The sequence below is a fragment of the Beta vulgaris genome, chromosome 7 (assembly GCF_026745355.1).
Source record: "Beta vulgaris subsp. vulgaris cultivar EL10 chromosome 7, EL10.2, whole genome shotgun sequence".
In the NCBI taxonomy this organism is placed as follows: domain Eukaryota; kingdom Viridiplantae; phylum Streptophyta; class Magnoliopsida; order Caryophyllales; family Amaranthaceae; genus Beta; species Beta vulgaris.
This window is the reverse complement of record NC_079208.1, coordinates 24,012,552-24,037,238: the sequence shown is the minus strand read 5'-3', so window position 1 is coordinate 24,037,238 and position 24,687 is coordinate 24,012,552. Positions and strand designations below refer to the sequence as shown.

At 37.3% G+C, this 24,687-nt stretch overlaps 1 protein-coding gene across 1 annotated transcript; it reads left to right on the top strand.

Moving 5' to 3' along the window:
* Positions 1 to 1,324: 1,324 nt before the first annotated feature.
* Positions 1,325 to 23,130, top strand: LOC104908946 (uncharacterized). Its single transcript, XM_010698114.4, has 8 exons — positions 1,325 to 1,470; positions 1,604 to 1,728; positions 3,276 to 3,356; positions 4,349 to 4,397; positions 4,547 to 4,640; positions 16,419 to 16,471; positions 20,527 to 20,589; positions 22,386 to 23,130. Exons 2-8 carry the CDS (start codon positions 1,622 to 1,624, stop codon positions 22,695 to 22,697), a joined length of 759 nt encoding a protein of 252 aa, XP_010696416.1. The 5' UTR covers positions 1,325 to 1,470; positions 1,604 to 1,621; the 3' UTR covers positions 22,698 to 23,130.
* The last annotated feature ends 1,557 nt before the right edge of the window (positions 23,131 to 24,687 follow it).

Below are 24,687 nucleotides of genomic sequence, written 5' to 3'. Positions count from 1 at the left end.
GTATTTTTATATTTATTTTTTTCCACTTTTTCCTCTTTCCTCACTTCCCCTTCTTCTTCTACACCACTGTCTTCACACCCCCACCACCCCACCACCATCTTCTCAGGTTGACAAAGCCCATAAACAAATATGAAAAGAACGGTACTTCACCATACCACCATCAAGCAAAACATGAGGAAGAGATAAGATTGAACTTCTATTTTTTTTCTGAGTAGTTGCAATCTAATGAAGTATGATACTTTAGAATTTGAATTAAGAATTTCCACACAAGTTGACCAAAGGTTCAGGTGAGTTATGAAAATTGACAGATAGTAAAGCAGAAATACAAAAGTGCAGTCAACCTGAGATAAATGAGGAGATAGGCGATGAGATGAAGAGAAGAGAAGCTTAAAGCTTGAATTTTTGGGATGCCGACCACTGTACCACCATTCTCACGCTCTTCACCACCCTCACCTTCCACCTGTATATGGTGTTTTTTTAAAAAAATCAATAAAAAAAGAGGCGTTCACCATGGACGCCCCACCATCGGTGGAGGCGTCCATGGCAGGCGCTCCACCACAAGGTGAGGCGCCTGCCATGGACGCCTCCACCGATGGTGGGGCGTCCATGGTGGACGCCTTTCCATATTTTTTTATAAAAAAAATTCAAACCTTAAAGGCGTCCACCATCGACGCCCCACCACCGGTGGAGGCGTCCATGGCAGGCGCCTCACCTAGTGGTGGAGCGCCTGCCATGGACGCCTCCACCGATGGTGGGGCGTCCATGGTGGACGCCTCCACCGATGGTGGGGCGTCCATGGTGGACGCCTCCACCGATGGTGGGGCGTCCATGGTGGACGCCTCCACCGATGGTGGGGTGGACGCCTCTCCATATTTTTTTTTTAAAAAAAAATTCACTGTAAATGCAGAAAACAGAGAAAAGATGAAGGGTGTGGATGAGTGGTGGGGGGTACGGCGGTGGTGGTGCGACGGTGGTGTTGTGCTGGCACCGGTGGTGCCCAGTGGTGATGTAATGCAGCAAATACTTTCTCATTTTCTGTCATTGTGGGAGTATTAATATAATTTTTTTAAAAACAATCAATCATGGATACAGTAGTAGAAAAAAATTGCGGTGGTGGTGGCAACGGTGTTGTTGGCAGCGGTGTGGTTATGGTGTTGGTGGCGGAGGTGTTGGTAGTGCCGGCTCCAATGGTGGTGAAGTGAAAGGAGGGAGGGGAAGGAAAAAAGAGAGAAAAAAAATAGAGATATAAATATACAGTATAAAAATACTGTATTTAGGGCGTTAGTAGGAAATATTAGGGCGTCAAATAGCAAAGCCCATAATTTACTGCTCATTAACACCCAAGTCGTAGCGTGGTAAATCCACCCCTCCCTTCCCCTTTTCCAATTTCTAATTCCAGTTTCACCCACTCACTACTTCAAACATCCGCTTTTTCCAAGTCCAACAAAATCAAAGTCTCTCTCTTTTCTGGTTCGCAATTCACTCCCTTCTCCTTTACTATCGTTTGATTTATTCATCATGGCTCTTCTTTTTTGTTTCTTGTTTCTTGTTTCTTGTTTCTTGTTTCTTGTTAATCTAATTTCAATTCCTTCTTATTTAATAGAAAGTAAGCTCTGGTATAATGGAGGTACCACCAATCGAAAATGCTGAGCCCACACCGAATTCCTCCGATGTTGAGGTGCCTCATGTTCAAGATGACCCAGTTCCTCAATTTTCAGATGCTAATGGGTACCATTTATTATCTAATTTTGGCAGCTTAGTGTTCATTTTTTCAAAACAATATTTATGCTTAATTTGGTTAATCCCCCGTAAATTGGATTCTGTCCGAAATTATTTCTTAGTGACGCTACTGTGGGGCTAGGTGAACTACAGAAAGACCGTCGTATGTTATTATTTAGTGAACCATTTAATGAGACGTCTGATTTGAGAAATTGCCTTTTGGAATATGGGGGTTACCTCAGCTTGGAGTTATTTAACAATGATATACTTTTATACTTGAGCTTTTGCTATGTAATTGCGATGTTATGTTACTGCTCATTTTATTGCCTTGAGGAAAATATAGTATATAGCTGGTTTATCGGCATTTCGTCATAGTTTTTACCTTTGATAGTGATAGACAAAAGTTTAGTGAATTCGGGGCTGTAATGCATCTAGATTGAATATATAGGAGCTTTAGCCGACGTTGTATCCACAGAGAGGCTTATTTAGCTTTATAAAATATTATAGGAAGAAATGTTCTGGTGCTTAACTACTAACTAACTAGAATTTTTTGCACGCGATGCGTGCTTGAATTTTTTTCGAAAAAGAAACTCGGTTTTTTTCGACATAAGAGTCAAAATTTGAACATTAGACATACGAAGTATAATTGTTTTTAGTTGCGAAATTTGATTGGTTTAATTTTTGTCACTTAAATCTCTCACAATTCTTTTTTTTTATACTTTTGAAAGTTAAATTATATGAACACTTGTGAGTGATTGTTATAATTATATTTTTGGTATTTTTGTTTGGAGCCTCCTTTGATTTGTAAGTGAATTTGTGATTTAGAATGGGAAGAGGGGTAAAATAGGGATTTCAAAATAGGACACCATTGCTCCTCCCTTCCCTTATATAATAGAGATCTATCATACCCTTCATGTGAGAATGCCATTGGGTGTCATTTATATTATGACTACCACATGGAATCTTTTCTTTCGATCAAGAAAAGAAATGGTGGACAAAACAGAACAAAGCTGGTCTGTGAAGAACATAGAGGAGGTAGGACGGGAAGTTGGTCCGTACAAGACTTTGATTTGTATGTTGATCAGTTAGCTTTCATGGCACTGAGTAATCGCTCAAAAGGTACCCAATATTGATTGCTTGGGGCTGCAACACATCTTATCTTATAAATAAAAACGTTAAACTGTGCTCAAAGATGCCATTTTGCTACAATATAGATCAAGACTGTTAATGTGCTTGTTGCCTGGTTGTGATGTGAGACTAGTAGTATTAAGGGTAATGCTGTCCATAGAGATGCACATTATTGTTATGGATTATTACAAAGGTTAGTGTTTTTGAATTTTCAGGGCTTCTTGTCTAGTTACTAATAGGATATGGCCTTTTTCTTGGTTACCTGAGTTATGCGCTAAATACAAAATTAACTGCTGTGGTGGTCAAGGGAAAGAAAATTTTAGCTGACTGATTACATCTTTGTATACTGGCATCTTAGCACTTTCGTATATAAAGCCTGGTATTGTGACTCTTTTACTTGCTAATTTATGGCTTTTCTCGTCTTCTAGAGCTGGTAAATGTGATCATAAGCTTTCTGCAGAAGAGACGAAGGGGGTATTGGAGATCATAGCTTCAACAGGAAACTTTTGGTATGTTTTATTTCCAAATTCTGACTGCACACATTCTTCATCTGTGAGATGGGGCTTGGTGGTATCAACACTCACTTCCAGATTCTAGGAGCCAAAATTGAATGATCATAGCGGTGGGTGGGAGTTTGGGGTAAGCTGCTGTCTGGGCTGGGCCCCATTTGCCTGAGATAGGCAGGCCACACCCATGACTACACACACACACACACACACACACACACACACACACACACACACACACATGCACACACACACATAGGGTGAGATCCAATGAGAAGCCTTGAAAATGAGAAGGGGGAGAAGGATAGGTTCAGTTTTTTCAGTTGCAGGTCATTGTTTCTTTACTTTAAATGCAGTGTTTTTGAACAAAAGCTTCATAAAACCTTTAGGTTCATTATTGTAAGTTTGAAGTATATAAACGTCCTCAGCTAATACAAAAAATTTACCTACCTAGCCGCAAATAAAAAAAGTCAACGGACTTGCCATTCAAAAAAGATTAACCTAAAGCATACAAAAATACACCTGCTTCTCATATATGATATACATATCTTCTCATTGCTAGTTAGTTGTTACCTTATCACCTAATCCTAGGTCTCTAGACACACACTCCCACACACACACACGCGCACACGAACACACACACGCGCACGCGAACACACACACGCGCACGCGAACACACACACGCGCACGCGAACACACAACGCACAAACACTTACATACATGCACAAACACACACACGCGAATGCTACCACACATGCTCAGACATATGTACACATATTCACATATATCCATACACAAGTGAATAGACACACGGACCTTCAAGACTGTAGAGTGAAATTATCAATTTGGGGATTCATATATCTGCAGCTTGTAGAAGCTTTCTTTTGTTAGTTATTTGGTAAGAGCAATAATTGTGAAAGTTGGAAAATTAAAGTAAATGGTATTCCTCAGTTGTTGAGTGGAATTTTTTTCCTTTGCTTTGTCTTGTCACTCAGGCATGACTGGGATGAGCTTAAAAGCATGCTTTTGTTTCAGCTGAAGCAGGTAATGGTGAGGTATGCTTGTATGTAAGGTTTTCATCATTAAGCAGTGCTGATGTAATTATGTTTCTGTCCCTTGTAAATGTGATAAAAAGTTACTTCTTCCAGTGTAATAATTATATCTCTTTGTCCCATGTAAATTTGAACATTTAGGTTGTTGCGGAATATCCAGAAGCAAGAAATTCTGACGATCAACTAAATGCTTCTTTGGGGGCGTATCCACAGTTGGTGAAAAGTCTGGAGGATGGTATTGATCTACTGAATTCCTTAGTATCTCTCATTCTGCATTTTTTGTCATCGCCTTTGGTATTCGCGAGCTACCTGTTGGAGTTGTGAATTCTTAGTGCACAATGTACTATTATACTGGATTACCACCCAAGATCTTGCATCTTTGCTGCTTTGACCTGCCAAACTATAAAATATATACAAGTCTTCTTGGCATTTTTGGCTATATTTGTTTGTTTGACCGATATTCAAGCTGGTGCAAAATAGTCTTTTTCTACTATTCATAGAAAAGAAAAGAATGCAGCATATCCTGGTAGAGCTGCCACTTTTTGTTTATCCCTTTAATTCCTTAATTATAGAAGGTTAACAATTAAGTTTTGTCTATGTCATTATGGTGAGAGGAGTATCCTGGCTTGATACCTTTGGAAACTGTTTGACCATGTTATAATACTCCCGCATTTCTTTTTTCTCTGGGATGTGTATGATATTTTTCCTTTGGTGGTTTTTAATTTTAAATTAGGGGTGCATTCTTTTTAATAAAATATAAGTGAACTTTATTGTCTTGAATGGTTATGGAACTGAATGTGTTTGTGTCAAACTGGACTAGAACGACTATTGTTTTTTAGTAATCATAATATCATTATTCTGAGACTGTTCTGAGCTAACAAGTAAATTAATTAATCATTACAACCATGAATATTATAGAATTTGAAATTTTAGTTCTCCCTGAGTAGAGCGTAACTGAAATTTGTAAAACCTAACATTTTAGCTAATCCAGCTGGCATAAAAGAGATTCCCTATTCAAATTGCTCAGAACAGAGGAGATGAGGGATTCTCGCTTTCATTATGACAAAGCTATGACTTTGATAACTGATAATGTAGATGCATTGATTTTTTTCCTTGACTTGGGCAAGTATGAAATAACCCCATGCTGCTAATATCGTTGTCTTAGTATATACATAAAGAATGCCTTTGCGTTTTGTTTTCAGGGTCTTATACAAATCCTATTGCAGCTTTGATATTATCCTCTTAATTATCCTCTTATATGTTGGTTTCCTCACCTATACATGATTTTGCTAGTCTTCTTATGTTTGCAACGGTATACATGTTAGTGCTAGTCTTTTGTCATCATATCTTGCTCCCGTTTTAGAAATTATTATCTGCCTCCTTTTGGTGCCATCATCATCCGAAACCATGGACAGCACACAGTATATATTTTGTTGGGAGTTCATGGAGACACTTGCTGTTGATGCCGAAATTTTGGCTTCCCTGCCATATATATGCTTCACAATACTGCTGGAGTGGGGATTCAAATATCCTCCCGTCGATCCCCCAAAGGGTCTCATTTGCTTTTTTCTAGGTCACTGCTAGGTGCTATGGTGACCTAACTAACAGATAATAAAGAAGACAAGAGAAATAGGCACCAACAACAGGATAATAATTGTATTAATGAAAAAACTCAGCAACATGACAATACAATCCTTACAATTCGAGAAGGGATCTCCCAAGCTTTGCCTTTCTTTCACTCAATTTCTGGATGAAAACTCCTACTGAGCTCAAGCTCCTATTTATTACATGATTCAATATTCTATTTCTCTCTCTACTGACACCTAACCATTCCTCCACTCACCCATATTGTTATGGCTGCAGAAAATTCTTCTATTCCTTCAATAGCAAGCTGCCACCTGTAATAGCTTGATCAATGACTTCATTACCCCTATTATCCTTCTTTCTCCTTGCATACATGTACTGGTGGAAATCTGGAAATCTTGCATTGAGTAAAGCCACAGATTCCCAGGTTGCTTCATATTCCGGCAGATTGTTCCATTTCACCATAACTTCAGTAGCATCAGCAAGGTTGTGTGAATTGCAGCGTACCCACAGGAGGTGCTCAGGTTGAGTTTCAAGAACCATGTCGGTAGACAATTGTGGAGGTATGAGGTTGCCCTACCGCTTCATTGAGTTGTGACACATGAAACACACGGTGTATCTTGGCATCCGTGGAAGAGCCAACTGATATGCTACTGGTCCAACCTTCTTGGTAATCTGAAAAGGTCCATAAAACCTTGCAGAAAGCTTCTCATGCATCCTCTTGGCTAAGGATTGTTGCCTGTAAGGCTGCAGACGTAGATACACCAAATCTCCCACATCTAAGTGCACTTCTCTCCTCTTTTTATCCTCCTGCAGTTTTACTGCATTTTGAGCTTGCAACAAGTAAAACTTGAGTTCGTCTAAGATAGTGTCCCTCTGTATAAGCTGATCTTTGAGGGAACAAATGGAAGTGCTACCTCTCTCATGAACAAGGGAAGCAAGTGGCCATGACATGGATTTGTCCTTAATAAAACATCGCAAATAAGCCTTAAGGGACTTATTGACTACTTGGGTTTGCCATCAGACTCAGGATGGTAAGCAGTACTCTTGTGGAGATTGGTGCCCTGTAGCTTAAATTATTCTCCCCAAAACAAGCTCATAAAAATACGGTCTCTGTCATAGACAATGGTAGAAGGAAACCCATGGAGCCTTATCACTTCCTTGATGAAGAATTACAGCTAGAGAGGGTGTTGTAAAAGGGTGTTTGAGTCCTATGAAATCCCCATATTTGGTCAATCTATCCACCACCACCACCACCGTGTCCAAACCTAAGGACTTGGGGAGCCCCTCCACAAAATCCATAGAAATGTCTTCCTAGATTGTTGAGGGAATGGGAAGAGGCTGTAATAATCCCGCGAGACTCACAGTGGACTTTTTTTTTTGTTGATAGACATGACAACTTTGCACAAAATTGGTAATGTCCTTCATACCTCTCCAGAACCATTCAACGGCGAGTCTTTGGTAGGTTTTGGATACCCCAGCGTGACGACCTAGAGGTGACGAATGGTACTCCCTCATGAGTGTAGAGGACAAAGATGAGTGCCTAGGGATGACCAAACGACCCTTGTACTTCAGTATCCACTGTCAACCCTTCCAAGGGGGAGTTGCGAGCTGCCGGCAAAACGTCTGCCACTCTATTACTTTCCCCCCGTCTTGTACTTAATTTCAAAATCAAACCCAAATAATTTACCCACCCATTTTTTATACTCCCGAGCAAGTTCCCACTATTGCAACAAATGCCTGAGACTTTGTTGATCGGAGTGAATGATATATGGCCTACCCAGGAGATAGTGCCTCCAATTTAAAAAGTACCACGACCATCAATTCTTTTTCGTAGTTAGACGTAGACTGAGCCCGAACTCCCAAAGTCTTTATAATATGCTATCGGATGGCCTTGCTGGAGAAGGAAATCACCTAGCCCCTACCTGCTTCAGTGACAAAGGGAAGAGTGAAGTTAGGGTAAGAATTGTGAGATTTAGCTAAAAAGGTGGAGTGGTTAAAGCTATGGGCTCACCTACACTAATAAGAGGCCTGACTTGTGGAGTCCCATTTCTTCTTAGCCTCAATCTGGACACCCAACTCCATGGCGTCATCCAAGGATTTGGGCCCAATAAGTCGCATCTCATTCTTGATCTCTTCTTTTAACGTGTTAGTGAACTCGGTTGGGCCACTAATTCAAGAATCCCCTTCAAGGGTGCTAATAATTCAATGAAACGTCTCATGTACTCTCCTATAGTCATTGTTCATGTAACGACTCCATAGTGGTGTCAAACAACCGCATGAGAAGCATGGCCTTCATCTTGGACCACCTTAGAATGCGACGCCGACGATTTTTGCGCTGATACCAAGAGGGCATCGCCATACCAACGCAACCTCCACCTGTTCCTCCTAGCTAAGATGGTAGAAGGTGAAAAATGTTTTAGCGCGAAGGATCCATCCATCCAAGTTGTGACTCGTGAAAATCAGTAAGTCCAACTTCTTCCCTCGCCAGTTGCCACCCGCCTGAAATCCACCACCAAACCCTACTTCATTTGCTTCCTCCGATGCATCCCCTATGTTTCTGATATGATTACTAAACCAAGAAGTCTAATAATCAAGTTATGAATATGAATCTTGAAGAAAAGACTCCAAGAACTCGAACTAACAAGCATAAAAGTCGAACAAGGGATATGAATTTATCCAAGATCACTCCTGAAACTTGAATAACGACTCTAAACACTCTTAAAAACACTCCGGAATTTAAGATGTTTAATACTAAGTATTCAACACTCCTGAAGAATAATTAATGGTTTCAATTGTAAGCTCGAAAACAAACAATCAAGAATAAGTTTAAACACACAAAATCTCTAAGTTATTATTGAAAGAAAACGTCCCCTTTATATAGGGTACAACTTAGGCTAATCCAACTATGAAAACTTATCCTAATTCTACTAGGAAAACATAAACTTATCCTACTCCTAATTATTAAAAGACACGCCTAAAAGATAACATGTACAAGTCACATGTTTATCTTGTAAAACATAAAACATAAAACATAAACATAGCAATCCTTATTTTACTAGGATTCTATGTAGAAAGCAAGGAGTAATCCTAACAGAACTAGGACTCCTCTTTACTCCTCTCCACGCCATCATCCAAGTCCCATGTTAGCACACAAGCCAAGACTTGGTTCTTGTCTTGATTTGGAACCCTAAAGTGTCCATGGTCAAGTCAATAGGCTCATGGTTAACAAGTGCCTTTGCATCCATATCATTCTCCCCCTCCACAAAAGAATTTGCCTTCAAATTCTCATCATCATAGTAAGGAGATAGATCACCTACATTCAAAGTAGCACTTACATTCCCATACTCATCTGGTAAATCTATTTTGTAAGCACTATCTCCAATGACTCCAATAACCTCAAATGATCCATCAGGCATAAGCTTGTTCTTCCTTTTGCTAGGAAACCTTTCCTTCCTCAAATGTATCCATACAATATCACCAACCTTGAACCTATGTTGTTTGCGCCCCTTGTTAGCTCTTGTCTTGTATTGGATATTCATCTTTTCAATCCTCGCCTTCACTTGTTCACAAGTTTTGTTGAATGCTTCTAATCTCTTCTTTGCTTCCATGTGTATCTCATGCTTAGGCATTGCAACAAAATCAATAGGAAGTAAAGGATTAATACCATACACTACCTCAAATGGTGAATGAGATGTAGTAGATGAATGTGCTCTATTATAAGCAAATTCTGCATGAACAAGCTTGATATTCCAATCCTTTTGTGTCTTACTCACCAATCCTCTTAGCAAAGTTCCCAATGTACGATTTGTCACCTTAGTTTGACCATTGGTTTGAGGATGATGACTTGTACTAAAGAGTAACTTAGTACCTAGCATGCGCCACAACCATCTCCAAAAGTGACTTAGGAATTTAGAATCCCTATCAGATACAATGCTCCTTGGTATGCCATGTAGTTTAATGATCTCTCTAAAGTATAAATCAGCTACATGTGATGCATTATCAGTTTTGTGCATAGGAACAAAGTGAGCCATCTTAGAGAAACGATCCACCACCACCATTATGGCATCTTTCCCTCTTTGAGTTCTAGGCAACCCTACTATAAAATCCATGCTCACACTATCCCATGGTTGATGAGGATCTGGTAATGGTGTATAGAGACCTTTATGGAAAGTACTCTTAGACTTTTGACAAGTAGCACAATGTGTAACCACCAAGTGAACATCTTTTACCATGTGTGGCCAATAGAAGTTTTCTTGTAATGCATCAAGAGTCTTTTGAACTCCAAAATGTCCAGCCACTCCTCCACTATGAACCTCCCTTACTAGAAGCCTTCTCACACCACACTTAGGCACACATAACTTGTTTCCCTTAAAAAGAAAACCTTCATGTAACACATAAGGACCTTCTTGTCGAGCCATTTTCTCCTTGAAATCCACATCTTCTTTGTATAACTCCTTTAGATGTTCGAACCCTAGGACTTGTGCATCCACAATAGTTAACAAATAAGAATGCCTAGACAATGCATTTGCCACCATATTTGTCTTACCTTCTTTATACTTTGAAGAAAATGTGAAAGATTGAAGAAACTCCACCCACTTAGCATGCCTATGATTGAGCTTTATGAATGTACTTTAAGGCTTCAACTGAATAGAATGAAAGGTTTTGGCCTAAGATAATGTGACCAATGATCTAATGCACGTACAATGGCATACAATTCTCGATCATAGTTAGAATAGTTGAGTTTAGCTCCACTCAACTTCTCATTAAAGTATGAAATTGGCCTCTTTTCTTGCAATAGAACAGCTCCAATTCCTACTCCACTTGCATCACATTCCACCTCAAATAGTTTATGGAAATTAGGTAATGCTAAAACAGGTGCACAACATAGTTTACCTTTTATGTCTTCAAATGCTTGTTGTGCTAAGGAAGTCCAAGTAAACTCTCCTTTCTTCATTAACTCTGTGATAGGTGCCATGATAGAAGAAAAGTTTCTAATGAATCTCCTATAAAAGGATGCCAAGCCATGAAAGCTTCGACATTCAGACACATTCTTGGGTGCTATCCAAGATGAAATAGCTTTTACTTTATCAGGATCAACATGAACTCCTTCTTGTGACACAATATACCCCAAAAACGCCACCTTGTTTACAAGAAACTCACACTTCTCTAGCTTTCCATAGAGTTTTTGTTCTCTTAATTTTATGAAGAGATGGCGCAAGTGAACCAAATGTTCTTCCACACTCTTGCTATAGATTAGTATATCATCTAAATAAACAACCACAAATTTATTAAGGAAAGAACGAAGTACCTCATTCATTAGCCTCATAAAGGAACTAGGCACATTGCATAAGCCAAAGGGCATGGCCATCCACTCATACAAACCTTGCTTTGTCTTGAAGGCTGTTTTCCATTCATCTCCTTCCCTAATCCTCATTTGATGATATCCACTTCGAAGATCAATCTTAGAAAAGATTGAAGCACCATGTAATTCATCCAACACATCCTCCAATCTAGGCATAGGAAACCTATATTTAACTGTGATGTTGTTTACTGCTCTACTATCTATGCACATCCTCCATGTTCCATCTTTCTTAGGGACTAACAAAGCTGGCACAACAGATGGACTCATACTTTCCCTTACATAACCTCTTTCAATTAGTTCTTCAATTTGGCGTTGCAATTCCTTAGAAGCCACTGGATCACACCTATAAGCAGGCTTGTTAGGTAGTGGTGCGCCAGGAACAAGATCAATAGCATGTTCTATCCCTCTCAAAGGTGGAAGTCCTTGTGGTAACTCTTCAGGGAAAACATCTTTGAATTCGTGCATCAAAGTTTCAAGTTGATCATTGTTAGGAACTTTGATACTTGTAGTCACTTGCCTCACAACCAAAGCATAAGCATAACCTTCTTCCTCTACCCCATGCTCGAATTCTTTTGCATTTAGGAAGTAACTTGGTGTCTTAGGTTGTTGTTTAGGCGCCACTTGATTAGGGTTTAGAGGATGTAATCTAACCCTCTTGGAACCAACCAATACAGAATAGACATTGGAGTCCCCTTCATGAATAACTTTCCTATCAAATTGCCATGGTCTTCCAAGTAGAAGATGGCATGCACTCATAGGCAATATATCACACCATAGCTCATCTTTATAGCCTCCTATAGAGAAGGGAATAAGTGCTTGTTTCTTCACCCTCATGCCAGTGCTATCATCCAACCAACTCAATTTGTAGGGTTTAGGGTGTGCCCTTGTGATGGGATTGAGTTTAGACACCACTTCAACTGCAATAACATTAGTGCAAGAACCACTATCTATTATTACATTACATGTATATTCACCTACCTTGCATCTAGTATGGAAAAGATTCTCCCGTTGTGCCATGTTAGGTGTATGATCCACATGTAAGGTGCGCCTAACCACTCCAATTAGCCTTGTATCATCTTCTGCAAAAGCATCCTCTTCTTCATCATCTGCCTCCATGTTTTGTTCTTCTTGAGGGACGAACTCATACATGCTTTCCTCTTCATTCAAGACTAAGTATTGCCTCATGGTGAGAGCCTTCTTGGTAGGGCAGTTGCTTGCTATGTGTCCTCTTCCTTGACACTTGAAGCACTTCCTCAACTCCTCAAACTTCTCTTTAGGCACGACCACTTTAGTTTTCTCCATAGTAGTGTCCTCCTTAGGTGTATTGTTAGGTTTAGGATTTTCGTTCCACCTTGTGTAGGAAGTAGTAGCCTTTCCTTTGCATTAGGGTCATACCTAGGTGTGTATGTTCCCTTAGGTTTCTCTTCCTTGTTATATTTTTCAAATTTCTGAGCTAACTTAGTCACATCCGTAAAGGAGTGATAAGTAGAAACTTCAACTCTCTTGGCTATGCTCTTATTCAAGCCTTTAATGTACCTTGCTGTTTTGTGCATCTCTTTCTCTTCTATGTCACACATAAGGCCTAGTTTCTCAAACTCCATAGTGTATTCATGCACACTTAGATTATTTTGGCTTATTGATGTAAGCCTCATGAACTGTTTGTGCTCGTAGTCATCAGGTAGGAATTTATCTTTGAGCTTCCCTTTCAATTTCTCCCAACTACATAACTTGGCCTTGTTTTTTGGCTCTTTGTGCGTGCAACCCTTCAAGCCAAATTCCAGCATATTTCGTGAGTCTAATGGCAGCCACCTTGAACTTCTTTCGATCATCGAAACCCCTATACTCACTCACCTTTTCTAGTTGGCGAATCCACTGCAATAAGTCCTCAGGTTTGCCTTCACCAGTGTAGTCATCAAGCTTCAACCCTCTATCATCTTGATAGGCGTTCTTGGATGATCTTGCTTCACCTTCATCCCCTTCATCCTCCGAATGTAGGCCTATATATGACGCACTATTTGGATTGAGTCTCTTGGTGATTATGTCGGCAATAGCATCTAAACGTGCCTCTATTCTTCTTGTATGATTGCTTGCCTCAGTTTGAGTACGAGCCAATTCACTCATAGCCATAGCAAGTTTGTCCATCTCGGACGTCATGGTTAAGGTGTCTTCAAGTGTCTCCTACCCTTTCTTGATCCTAAAGATTGGATCTTGATGCAATCTTGGAAGCACAAAGTGGAATCTTGGGTGTATAACCACTTCTTGAACCTTGTCGTAGCAATCTTGAAGTGTCAAGATTGGTTCTTGGTAACCAAAGATCAAAGCTTGCAATGTATATCCCTCAGATCTTTCTTGTTATGAGAATCCTTTCTATCCTCACCTCCTTGGAAAACTGATACCACTTGATATGATTACTAAACCAAGAAGTCTAATAATCAAGTTATGAATATGAATCTTGAAGAAAAGACTCCAAGAACTCGAACTAACAAGCATAAAAGTTGAACAAGGGATATGAATTTATCCAAGATCACTCCTGAAACTTGAATAAAGACTCTAAACACTCTTAAAAACACTCCTGAATTTAAGATGTTTAACACTAAGTATTCAACACTCCTGAAGAATAATTAATGGTTTCAATTGTAAGCTCGAAAACAAACAATCAAGAATAAGTTTAAACACACAAAATCTCTAAGTTATTATTGAAAGAAAACGTCCCCTTTATATAGGGTACAACTTAGGCTAATCCAACTATGAAAACTTATCCTAATTCTACTAGGAAAACATAAACTTATCCTACTCCTAATTATTAAAAGACACGCCTAAAAGATAACATGTACAAGTCACATGTTTATCTTGTAAAACATAAAACATAAAACATAAACATAGCAATCCTTATTCTACTAGGATTCTATGTAGAAAGCAAGGAGTAATCCTAACAGAACTAGGACTCCTCTTTACTCCTCTCCACGCCATCATCCAAGTCCCATGTTAGCACACAAGCCAAGACTTGGTTCTTGTTCTTGATTTGGAACCCTAAAGTGTCCATGGTCAAGTCAATAGGCTCATGGTTAACAAGTGCCTTTGCATCCATATCAGTTTCGACCTCGATTTTCTCGCCAACCCTGACCTCTCCTTTCCTGTGGGTTGCCCCAGTCCGACGCTCCTCTCTTTCCACCTACACCACCACGACCTTCCTTCGATCTGCCATCTCCTCTCTCCCGAAATTTTCGCCATCTCCTCACCTAATTGGTGGAGGCTAGTGGCTGTTTGAGTGGACAAAATTTGTTGTAACGTTCCACTGCTCGTGTCATGGCTGCACGCACCTCTACAATGCTCTCTCGATGCGCTGAGTGTTGGACGTCGCTATGGTTTTGCTCGCCGAAATCTTGCGCCCTGATACTAATTTGCTAGGTGTTGGGGTCATTTAACTAACACATAACAAAGAAAACAAGAGAAATAGGCACTGGCACGAGGATTGATATGATTGCTGGTTGCTATGAACGTCGAAGTTAACAAGTTCGAAAGTTATGTGAACTAAACTAAGGAAAACGTGACAAAGTAACAAGGATAATACTCTTGTTCCCTCGAGAACTAGAGGATCTCTCACTAACCTCAATTAGGAGATGCACACAAACCTCAATTTATGTGTTTTTGGTACAAACATCAATATTCAATGGAACAATCATTCAAATTCTTTTAATATAAAAACTCACTCTTTCTTTATTGATTAGGCGTGCACATGTATTGATAGGATGAGCAAACAATCCTTGCCCTCCAAGCTAAATCATGGCCGAATTTCACAAGGCAAATAATAGGAAAGTTTTCCCTTTAAAATTAGCCTAGATTCTAACACACTTAAGGAAACATTGGATTTAGGAAAGCTTTGCAAAAACTTTCCATAAACCTTACAAAACCACACGCCTAAGCCATGTATTGATGAGATGAGCAAACAATCCCCCTTGGAGCTTAAGTAAATGAATCACAACTGAATTTTCGGCCCTTAGCTAAAATAAACTATTTTAATTATCTGACTTAACTAACATAAAAGAATAAAAGACATTGTTTTGGTTACATGTAAAACCTTCACTTTAAGAGTAAAGTAAAACCATGCAACAACCTTAGAAAGCAAATAAAGATAGCTTAATGGAGTCATCCATGCACGCATCAAAGATAACTGTATTAATGAGAAAACTCAGCAACCTCAATATACAATCCTTGCAATTTGAGAAGTAAAGGATCTCCCAGCCTTGCCTGTCTTTCGCTTCGCTCAATTTCTGGATGAAAACTCCTACTGAGCTCAAGCTCCTATTTATTACATGATTCAGTATTCTATTTCTCTCTCTCTACTGACACCTAGCCATTCCTCCACTCACCCATTCAATTATGGCTGCAGAACATTCTTCTATTCCTTCAATACCAACCTGCCACCTGTAATAACTTGATTAATGACTTCATTACCCTTAGTCCTTTTATCCTTCTTTCTCCTTGCATACGTGTACAATATGGGGTGTTGATGTGAGGGCTTAGCAATCAAACTTCACAAATTCGACCATGAAATCTCACCAATATATAAAGATAATGTCGTTGAATTTTGTTATATCTCTCTTTATGTGTGCTCTTGTAATACCAACTTTCATAGATTTAATTAGTACTTAAATTAAGTTATCAATGGTCAAAGGTGTGCCTTTGAGACCTATGGAAACAACAAAGTTAGAAGGACTATTGTGTATTAGATATGTGGAAGTGAACAACTCTAATACTTGAGGGCAATATAGTCGCTTGTCATTTTGCTGAGGACCATATCAGGCTATTTAGTAAAGTATTGTGATTGGTGAATCAGGCCATGAGTTAGAAGCACCAGTCTGCTAACTATCAAATTCATGGTAGAGTGGAAAGTGCCGTTTTAGATTTTTTTGTTTTTATGATTATTTGTTGCTGTTGACTTTCTTTTGAATCAAACCAAAGTGGTACAAGCTGGCTCCTATACCAAGTTTTTGCTTATGCTGATTTTGGTAATAACTGTTGACAATTCTGATGGAAAGTTTTTATGTTTCCTTGTGTGTACAGCTCTTTTTAGTTTTATAGAAGGACCACCATTCACATTGCAAAGACTTTGCGAGGTAATTTGATTTTATAAGTTGATATTTCCTTCCTGATATCTTCTATTTTATAATTGAAACTTGCCAAACCTGCAGCAAAAAGGTCTTTATTATCATTTAGTATCTAGAATTTTCTGCCTTTCAATAATAACTTAATTTTTCATTAGTAGAAAGAGGGCGAGGCTTAATTCTTTTACTCATAAGATGGTGCTGATGTTTAGTAAGCCTATTCGCTCTATTTTCTTACATAGTGATGTGTTTTAGATGGCTATCAGACTCAAGGTAATTAATTATTTCTTTAACTCTTGTGCTCTCCGTATCTTCTCTTTGTGTAGTTAAAACTTGTCAAAGACCCAAGGACACTATAATTTATAGTGACAAGAAACTACATGTATACATATATATGGTTAAGTTATCGCGAGAAGAATCCTTATATGAGAACATGAGATCAATTGGTAGTAATATCTTTTACACAATACATAATTTATTTTGGCTAAATTGTAACCATTTCTTTTCCTTGCAAGGCGAATTTTCCAAAAGAATCACGTTTTCAGGAAAAAGGATTATCATGTAGTACTTAGAAAAAGATTATAATTTTACTAAAATGGATTACTATTCCACAAATATCATGTTCTCACATAAGGAGTATTCTCACGTAAACTTTTGTTTATATATATACATATATATATATATATATATATATATATATATACATACATATAGATATATATATATACATACATATAGATATATATATATACATACATATAGATATATATATACATATACATATATATATATACATACATATATATATATACATACATATATATATACATACATATATATATATACATACATATATATATACATACATATATATATATACATACATATATATATATATATATATATATAGAGGCAAGATCACATGAGAATGCTCTTTACATGAGAAATGAGAATGAATCTCAACCACACGATTGGTTTAGAGTTACAACACTTATTCATTAGAGTTATATCCCTCTAAAAAATTTTGAATTCAAAAAAACAAATTTTTTTTTTTTGAATTTTTTTTTTCAAATTTTTTGTTTTTGGAGTTACATCACTTTTTCATTAGAGTTACATCACTTATTTATAAGAGTTATAGCATGTAAAATTCATTCTCATTTCTCATATAAGTATGCATTCTCATATGAACTTACTTCTATATATTATTTTTAAATGAAGTATATATAGATATATATAGTTTCACGAGAGAAATCTAACCCCTATAAAATGCAAAGCGTGGATTATGCACTAAGATGCACAATGCTCATTGTGCACCCAAAAAGAACATATCATTCATATAAAAGAACACAAACTTTTTTCAACAACTTTTCTACTTTAAAAAAGAATACACGACTTAAAATTAAAAAACGTGTAAATTTATATTTATGAAAGAAAAAAGGTTATAATGAAAAGAACATATAGTAAATGAATACATCTACACTTAAGGTAAAAGAACATATACCTTTTAAATTTAAATTTGAGAAAGGAACTTTTTGTTGCAAAATTTAAGGAAGCAAATAACAATAATTTTTAAAATTATAGACTGTAAAAATGATAAAATGACGTAGTTTAGAAAATGGTGCACCATGCTCTACATGCACTTGGGTGCATGTACTTATTTGCCTATAAAATGTCCTTTGGTTTCTTTCTTTCAAGTGCACCACTAAATTGGCAATGGAAGCACTTTCGAAACCTTGATATGCCAACCTCTTTCCGTCCTTTTCCAAGCAAAAATAGCATCTTTCATCGAACAAAGTTGGACCGTACTCAAGACAAACAAGTTCAAATATAACTAGCAAAAAGAGATAGAATGTGAGATGAATAAGATATTCGTCCTCTTTAAGGCACAAACTAAAATGACTAGTGACGAAGAAACACCTCTAAAGAATATACTCAATTCAAATCTTATCTTTGAACGATACAAAGCTTGAAAACAAGCTTTAGGAAGAGCTTTTGTCTTCCCAATATCAATACCCGGGGAATGAATTATTTTCAAGGAAAAAGCAGATATTCTTGACAAAAAAGCCAACTCTAATTAAGTTATGTGTAATTTTGTACTCCTTCCGTCCCAAAATACTTTTGACACTTTTAAGGCACGTAGTTTTAGATGATAAGTTGTTTTTTTGTTATCAATTGTTATTTTATTGAAAAGTAAGGAGAGAGAATGTGGGTTATAAAGTTGGTAGGTAATAAGAGCAGTATAATTTTATTTCGAGGAGAGAGAGGTGGGCCAATAGTTAAAAGGTATAATGATTAAAACTATAGTGGGTCATATCCCAAAAAAGAAGTGTAAAGAGTATTCTGGACAGATAAAAAAGGAAAGTGTAAAGAGTATTCTGGGACAGAGGGAGTATTATTTTTGGCTAATTCGAGAATTACTTACTCCAAAATATCTTTAAAAAACCTCGTCATTTTCGAATTGATTAGTTCAGTTTGATTGTAGTCATCATCAATAATCGAGTTTATTAACAATTCTATTATATTCAATCTAAAATTGTTTTTTCTTTTCTCTATATAGCCAGATATCACAATTGGGTTGTCTTCCATGCACATTGGATAGATACTCAAAGCACTTTTTTTTTTTTTTTTAGAATTTTCTTTTACGAGACGATACTTTTTGGGTTTTAGTTTAGGAAACTAGTTTTTTTGCCTGCGCGATGCCCTGGGTCAGTTACAAACTTACAATAAACAAATATGTTACTATTTTATATTTCATAATTTATTTTGCTACTTTCGTATTTTTTGTCCATTAAGAAATTGAGAAATTCACGTCACGACGTGATAAGTAATTTTTTTTTTTTGAAAGTTTTGAGTTTGAAAACAATACCTCAAAAGGAATTGTGGTAAGAGAATATGACATCCATATTATCTTGTAAGTTATGTAATAGGAGTGCTAAAGATGTACTCCCTTTTTTTTTTTTTTAATTGCTACATTTTTCTTAAATGATTGTTTCTTTTTAATTACTATATTTTCCTTATTTGGGATACTTGGTCCATTATAAAGTACTACTTCTATATTTGTTCTTCACTTTTCCAACCAAAAAATACAATTTTCTCACTTTTTCTCATTATTTTACATTATGGATCAAAAAATACACTCCAAAAAGCTTGAAAGTGACATTGCATAAATTGTTGTGCATATAACAGTGTAGCAATAAAAAACGGAGGGAGTATATACTTGTTAAGTTTTTTTAGTTAAGTACAATTATTACAAGACTTGTCATATTTTAATTGAAACATTCAACAACAAAGTCATAGTGTATTGATGGTTAAGCTCTTACGTTTCATTTCAAAGGTCACGTGTTTGATACCTTGTACTTACATATTTTTTTAAAAGTGAGGAGTACACATGAACATTTGCATTAGAAATTTGAGGAGAGTGCCACGTGGCACATAAACTTTCTTTCGCACGCCTTTTAATATATTTGTATAGATTGCATTTCTTTTTCTTTTTCTTTTCTCTTAATCTAACTTAGAGTCGTAGAGGGGAGATTTATTACTTGACTGTTAGACATGTGCACGTTGTAGCTTTCTGTTTTATATCCGCTTCCCCCCCGCCAAATAAAAGTGTTCAATTTTTTTAAAAGACGGTGGATCACGTGCCACATAACTTAACCCACATAAGATGCCTAGGATACAATCAACATCTCCCTCTGACTGTATTTGCTTGTTGATCTTGATTGACATGTAGTTGCTGTATTGTTTATCTACAGCTTTGTAAACAATGCAAAGATGCATAGGTTACTAATCAGTAATCACTCTCTCTCTCTCGGTTGGGTGGGTTAAGTTATTCTAGATAAGAGATCATTTTGGGTGAATAATTTACTTGGAATAAGAGACTTTTACTTTTCCGACACTTGTTCTGTATGAAGTGTCAAAGTCATATATTTCCTGTTTGATCCTCTGAAATGAGTTGGAGCTTGCTTGTTACTGAAGAAAGGGATGCACCTGGATTCATAATTGCATTTGTGCCTTTTTACACCATCTTCTGCTTGTCTTGACGTTTCTACAACTCTGTGCCTGAACAGATTTTACTGAGTGCGCGGACTATCTACCCAAATCTGTCGAAACTTGCTCTGGCACTAGAAAAAGTATGTTATAGCTCTCTTGCTTCTCACTTCCTGAAACTTAATTACATAGCTGCAGCTTGAAATTCTTTTAATATTGATATGCTTTTATCATGAACTTTATATTCTTCAGAAGGTACCAAGTTTTTCATTTTTATATCTACATGTGTATTTCCACCCTAACTGTTGTTGAATTCCATTCCTTGAAATTCTACATCATGCAATGCATCCTTGTCATATGAATTAGGAAAGCATGACCTGGGTGTGTGACTTTTCGACTTTTTGCTCAAGAAGGTTTCATAAAAGGCGAAGCTGAATTGTTGTGCAAAAACTAGACCAACTATATTTTTCGCCATATATCTAATGCAATGATCGTCGGAAATAGACCACCAAAAGGCACCCTCATAAAATTACTACGAGGTTTTCCCATTGGCAAAACCAGACGTGACTAAAAACTATCCAATGTTCATGGAAGACAACCCATCTGATATCTGGAAACATTTCAAGGTGTCGAAAGGGCTAAATTATAGTAATACTCCCTCCGTTCCATAATATAGTGCTCCCACTCCTTTTTTGGTATCCCAACAATGTTGTGCCTATTTTCTTTTTTGTCAATTTATTTAGATTAAATTATCCTTAATTTCTACACAAATTTTCCAAAATACCCCTACTTTTCTCTCAAAACATGTGACCCCATTTATTGCTTTACACCATAACAAGGAACATTTATTGCCTTTTGATTTTGTTTAAAGGAAAAAGAAAATAAATAACTAGTTTCAATACAAAAGTATCAAAAAAGCATTTCATTAAATGTATTTTTTTGGAAATTCTACTATTAATTCCATTTTCCTTAATTCCCGTGAAAAATGAGAATCAAGCACTATATTATGGGATTGAGGAAGTAATAATTAAATGTAGAATATTTTTTGATGTTTTGTTTTATAATTTATGGTGCAAAAGCTACAACTTTTTCAACTTTATATTAAAGGTCATTATCAATTTCCCCAACCTTATTTTTTAGTAGTTTATTAAGCTCTTCATTTTTCTCTTATCTTAAATTCTATATATGTTCTTTTATCTTTTGTAAAGTTTATTTGAAGTTTTATTTATTTTAAAATCAGAATTTAAATGATGACATTGTATGCTTAGGCAGCCTGGACTATGCTTATAATTTAAACTTCATGCTTATGATACTCATATCATTAAAATTGATGCTGTTGACCAGAGCTAACCTGACTTATGGCTTAAAACCAAACAAAACCAGTTGGCCTAACACAAGCAAGTCCATCATTTTATGTAATCCCAGTATCCACACTGATTTAATATGGTCATCTCAGCACTTAGATTGAGCATGAATTGTTTCTGTTCGTTCTTCAGTCCAAAACCTTCAGTAAATTATTATTTGACTTGGCAATGGAGTGTTAGGCATAAGATACCATTTGAACGAAATATTTGAAACAAGCTTGCAGCGCTTCTTGTGAGATTTGTAATTATTAGATCAAATTGGCTAGGTTGACAGTCTTTTGTCCAACTGCATCTAATGTACCTGAGTTTGAAGTCCATCCTGGAGATGTCATCCTCTCAAATATTAAGTCATGACTTGGGCAAAGTTTTCATGCTAGCTCGGTAGTGATCTGACTACTCATGTTAATGTTGGATATTTATGTTGTATACTTTGTACAACCAAGATTTGTGGGGAAAGTAAACTTTGAAATGCGTATTATCTATAAGTACTAGGATATGTTTCTTATAGGTGTCACCACTCACCATAACTTGTGGACTTGATTACTGATTGGAAAGGTTTATGGCATGGTTCACAGAATCTGTTGGTGACAAGTACTTTGACGAAAACTACAGATCCATATCCTCCCTCAATTGCCCAAGTAGCAGATGACTCAAGAGAGCAGGTTCAGGATGCCCAGCCTCTGCCTCAGCCACCGTCTCAATCTCCTCATCCTCCACACTCTAATTCAGTAGAAAATGGTGGGGAATCAATGATGGGAGACAGGGATGAAGTAATGTCAGAAGTAGATGCTGTTGTGGATGATGGTATGACCATTGACATGGAAACCTTTGAAGAGATCATCAGCTCATCAGAGGCAAATCCAGAACCCAACAATGCTTTGTCTTAGTGCGAGCCCATGTAACTGTTGAAGGGTTTATGCTCAAGGAACAGTAGCTAATGTGTCCTGTGAGATAGGAATTCATCTATTGTTTGGCCATTCCAGTGAGTTGGTAGTTAACATGCTTGATTTTGAAACATATTACGCTGTATTTTTGCTTTGGCCTTTTGGAAATTTCAAGGTTGATTCATGAGGCAGCAAAAAAAATTAGGGGACTGCACGATCATGTATTTTTAGATCTTAAAGCATTGGTGATTTTATCACCAAACAAAATATTCGCGTTGTATGTAACGTGAAAACTATTCCACCATATTAAGAGAGCTAAGTGAACCACTAGACACTCTGTCTAAGCAATTTTAACAGTCTATTGCGATTGGTCTGTGGCATTGTGCAATTGTTCACCTTTATAACTCAAGGCTATGAGAACATGTCATTTTCCGAATGTATTCAAGTCAATTCATTGTTGTACTCGTTTGTGTGTCATTTGTTTCTTGTCCTTCATAGCTTGATTGGTAGCCGGTAGCAATGGTAAAAGATAACAATTGAAATTTAGTAATAGGTAACTTTTTACTCGAGTCAATTATTGTTGTATTTGCTCGTGTATCATTTGTTTCTTGTCCTCCATAACTTGATTGATGGCCGGTAGCAATGGCTAAAGGTAACAATTGGAATTTAGTATTAGGTAACTTTTTGAAACATTGTGTACGGCTTGACAACATTCCCCTTTTTCGTGTAGCCATTGGTGAGGAGCTTACACGACTTTCAAGGAAACAACCCCCTAGCGACTGCTTGCGCGGCTTTTGAGGAAACAAGCCCCTTATTAATCGAGACGTGATGTCCAGGGGTCAATTTGGGCACCTTAGCATCACAATTTAGCATCATATACTGTGTTGTTTCACAACATACCTCATGGGCCTCGGTTCAATAAGGGCACCCTCCTTTTGAGGTGTATCCCACACATGTTGCTTAGCAACAAGGAAGACGACTCTGATAGCAACACGGGTGTCAAAGGGGCATCGGGCACAAGCCGAACGTCAAATTGCAACAAGAGCTTTTTAGTCAATTCCTGGATAACAAGGGTCTTTTCGTCAATTCTTAGGCACCAGTCACCCATCATCGACCGTTGGTCGGCCATATACATGACTCTACTAGATGTTCATGCATAGCAGGGCCCTTCCTATTGGACGGGGTGTTGCATAGCCTAGCGGCCATGGCGTTGGGCAGACTTAGTGCATCATCAATCACTAACCTCTAAAGAGGCTCAAGGATGAATAAGCTTATATCCCTAGCGAGCACGCTTTTTGAATTAATATAATAGTGGATCGTAAGTTTTGAAAATGATACTCCCTCCGTCCCAAAATATAGTTCCCATTTCCCTTTTTTCACGGTAATTTATGCAAGTTGGGATAGTAAAGATTTTTTGTTTATTTAAATAAAAGTTGTATGGGAAAAGATGATTTTAGGAGAGAGAATGGAGATAATTGGTGAAAGAGCATTAATTGTAACATTTTGGTTGAATAAACTAAGCAAAAAACAAAATTTAAGAAGCAAATAAATGATGGGACACGGTTTTTCTAGACAAATTACGGAAAAATGTGGAACTAAATATGGAAATGGGAACTATATTTTGGGACACCCAAAATGGAAATGGGAACTATATTTTGGGACGGAGGGAGTATAATAGTATATACACTACAAGAGAATAGGTTTTGGGCGACAAATGTTTTCGTTACCCAATGGATCAATTTCGTTGCACAAATGTTTGGGCGACGGGATACTGACGCCTCGATTTCATCGCTTAAGGTTCGACGCCCATTGTAACTAGGGCGTCGAAAATTATGATTGTCGCACAAACTGAATCTTGGGCGTCGAGTTACATTCGTTGCCCATAATGGTTTTTATGCTACGAGACTCTTACCGTTGCACATGTAAGGGAACAGTTGGGCAACGAGTTTATTAAATCGCTGCCTATACTTGACTGACTTTTGGCAACAACATA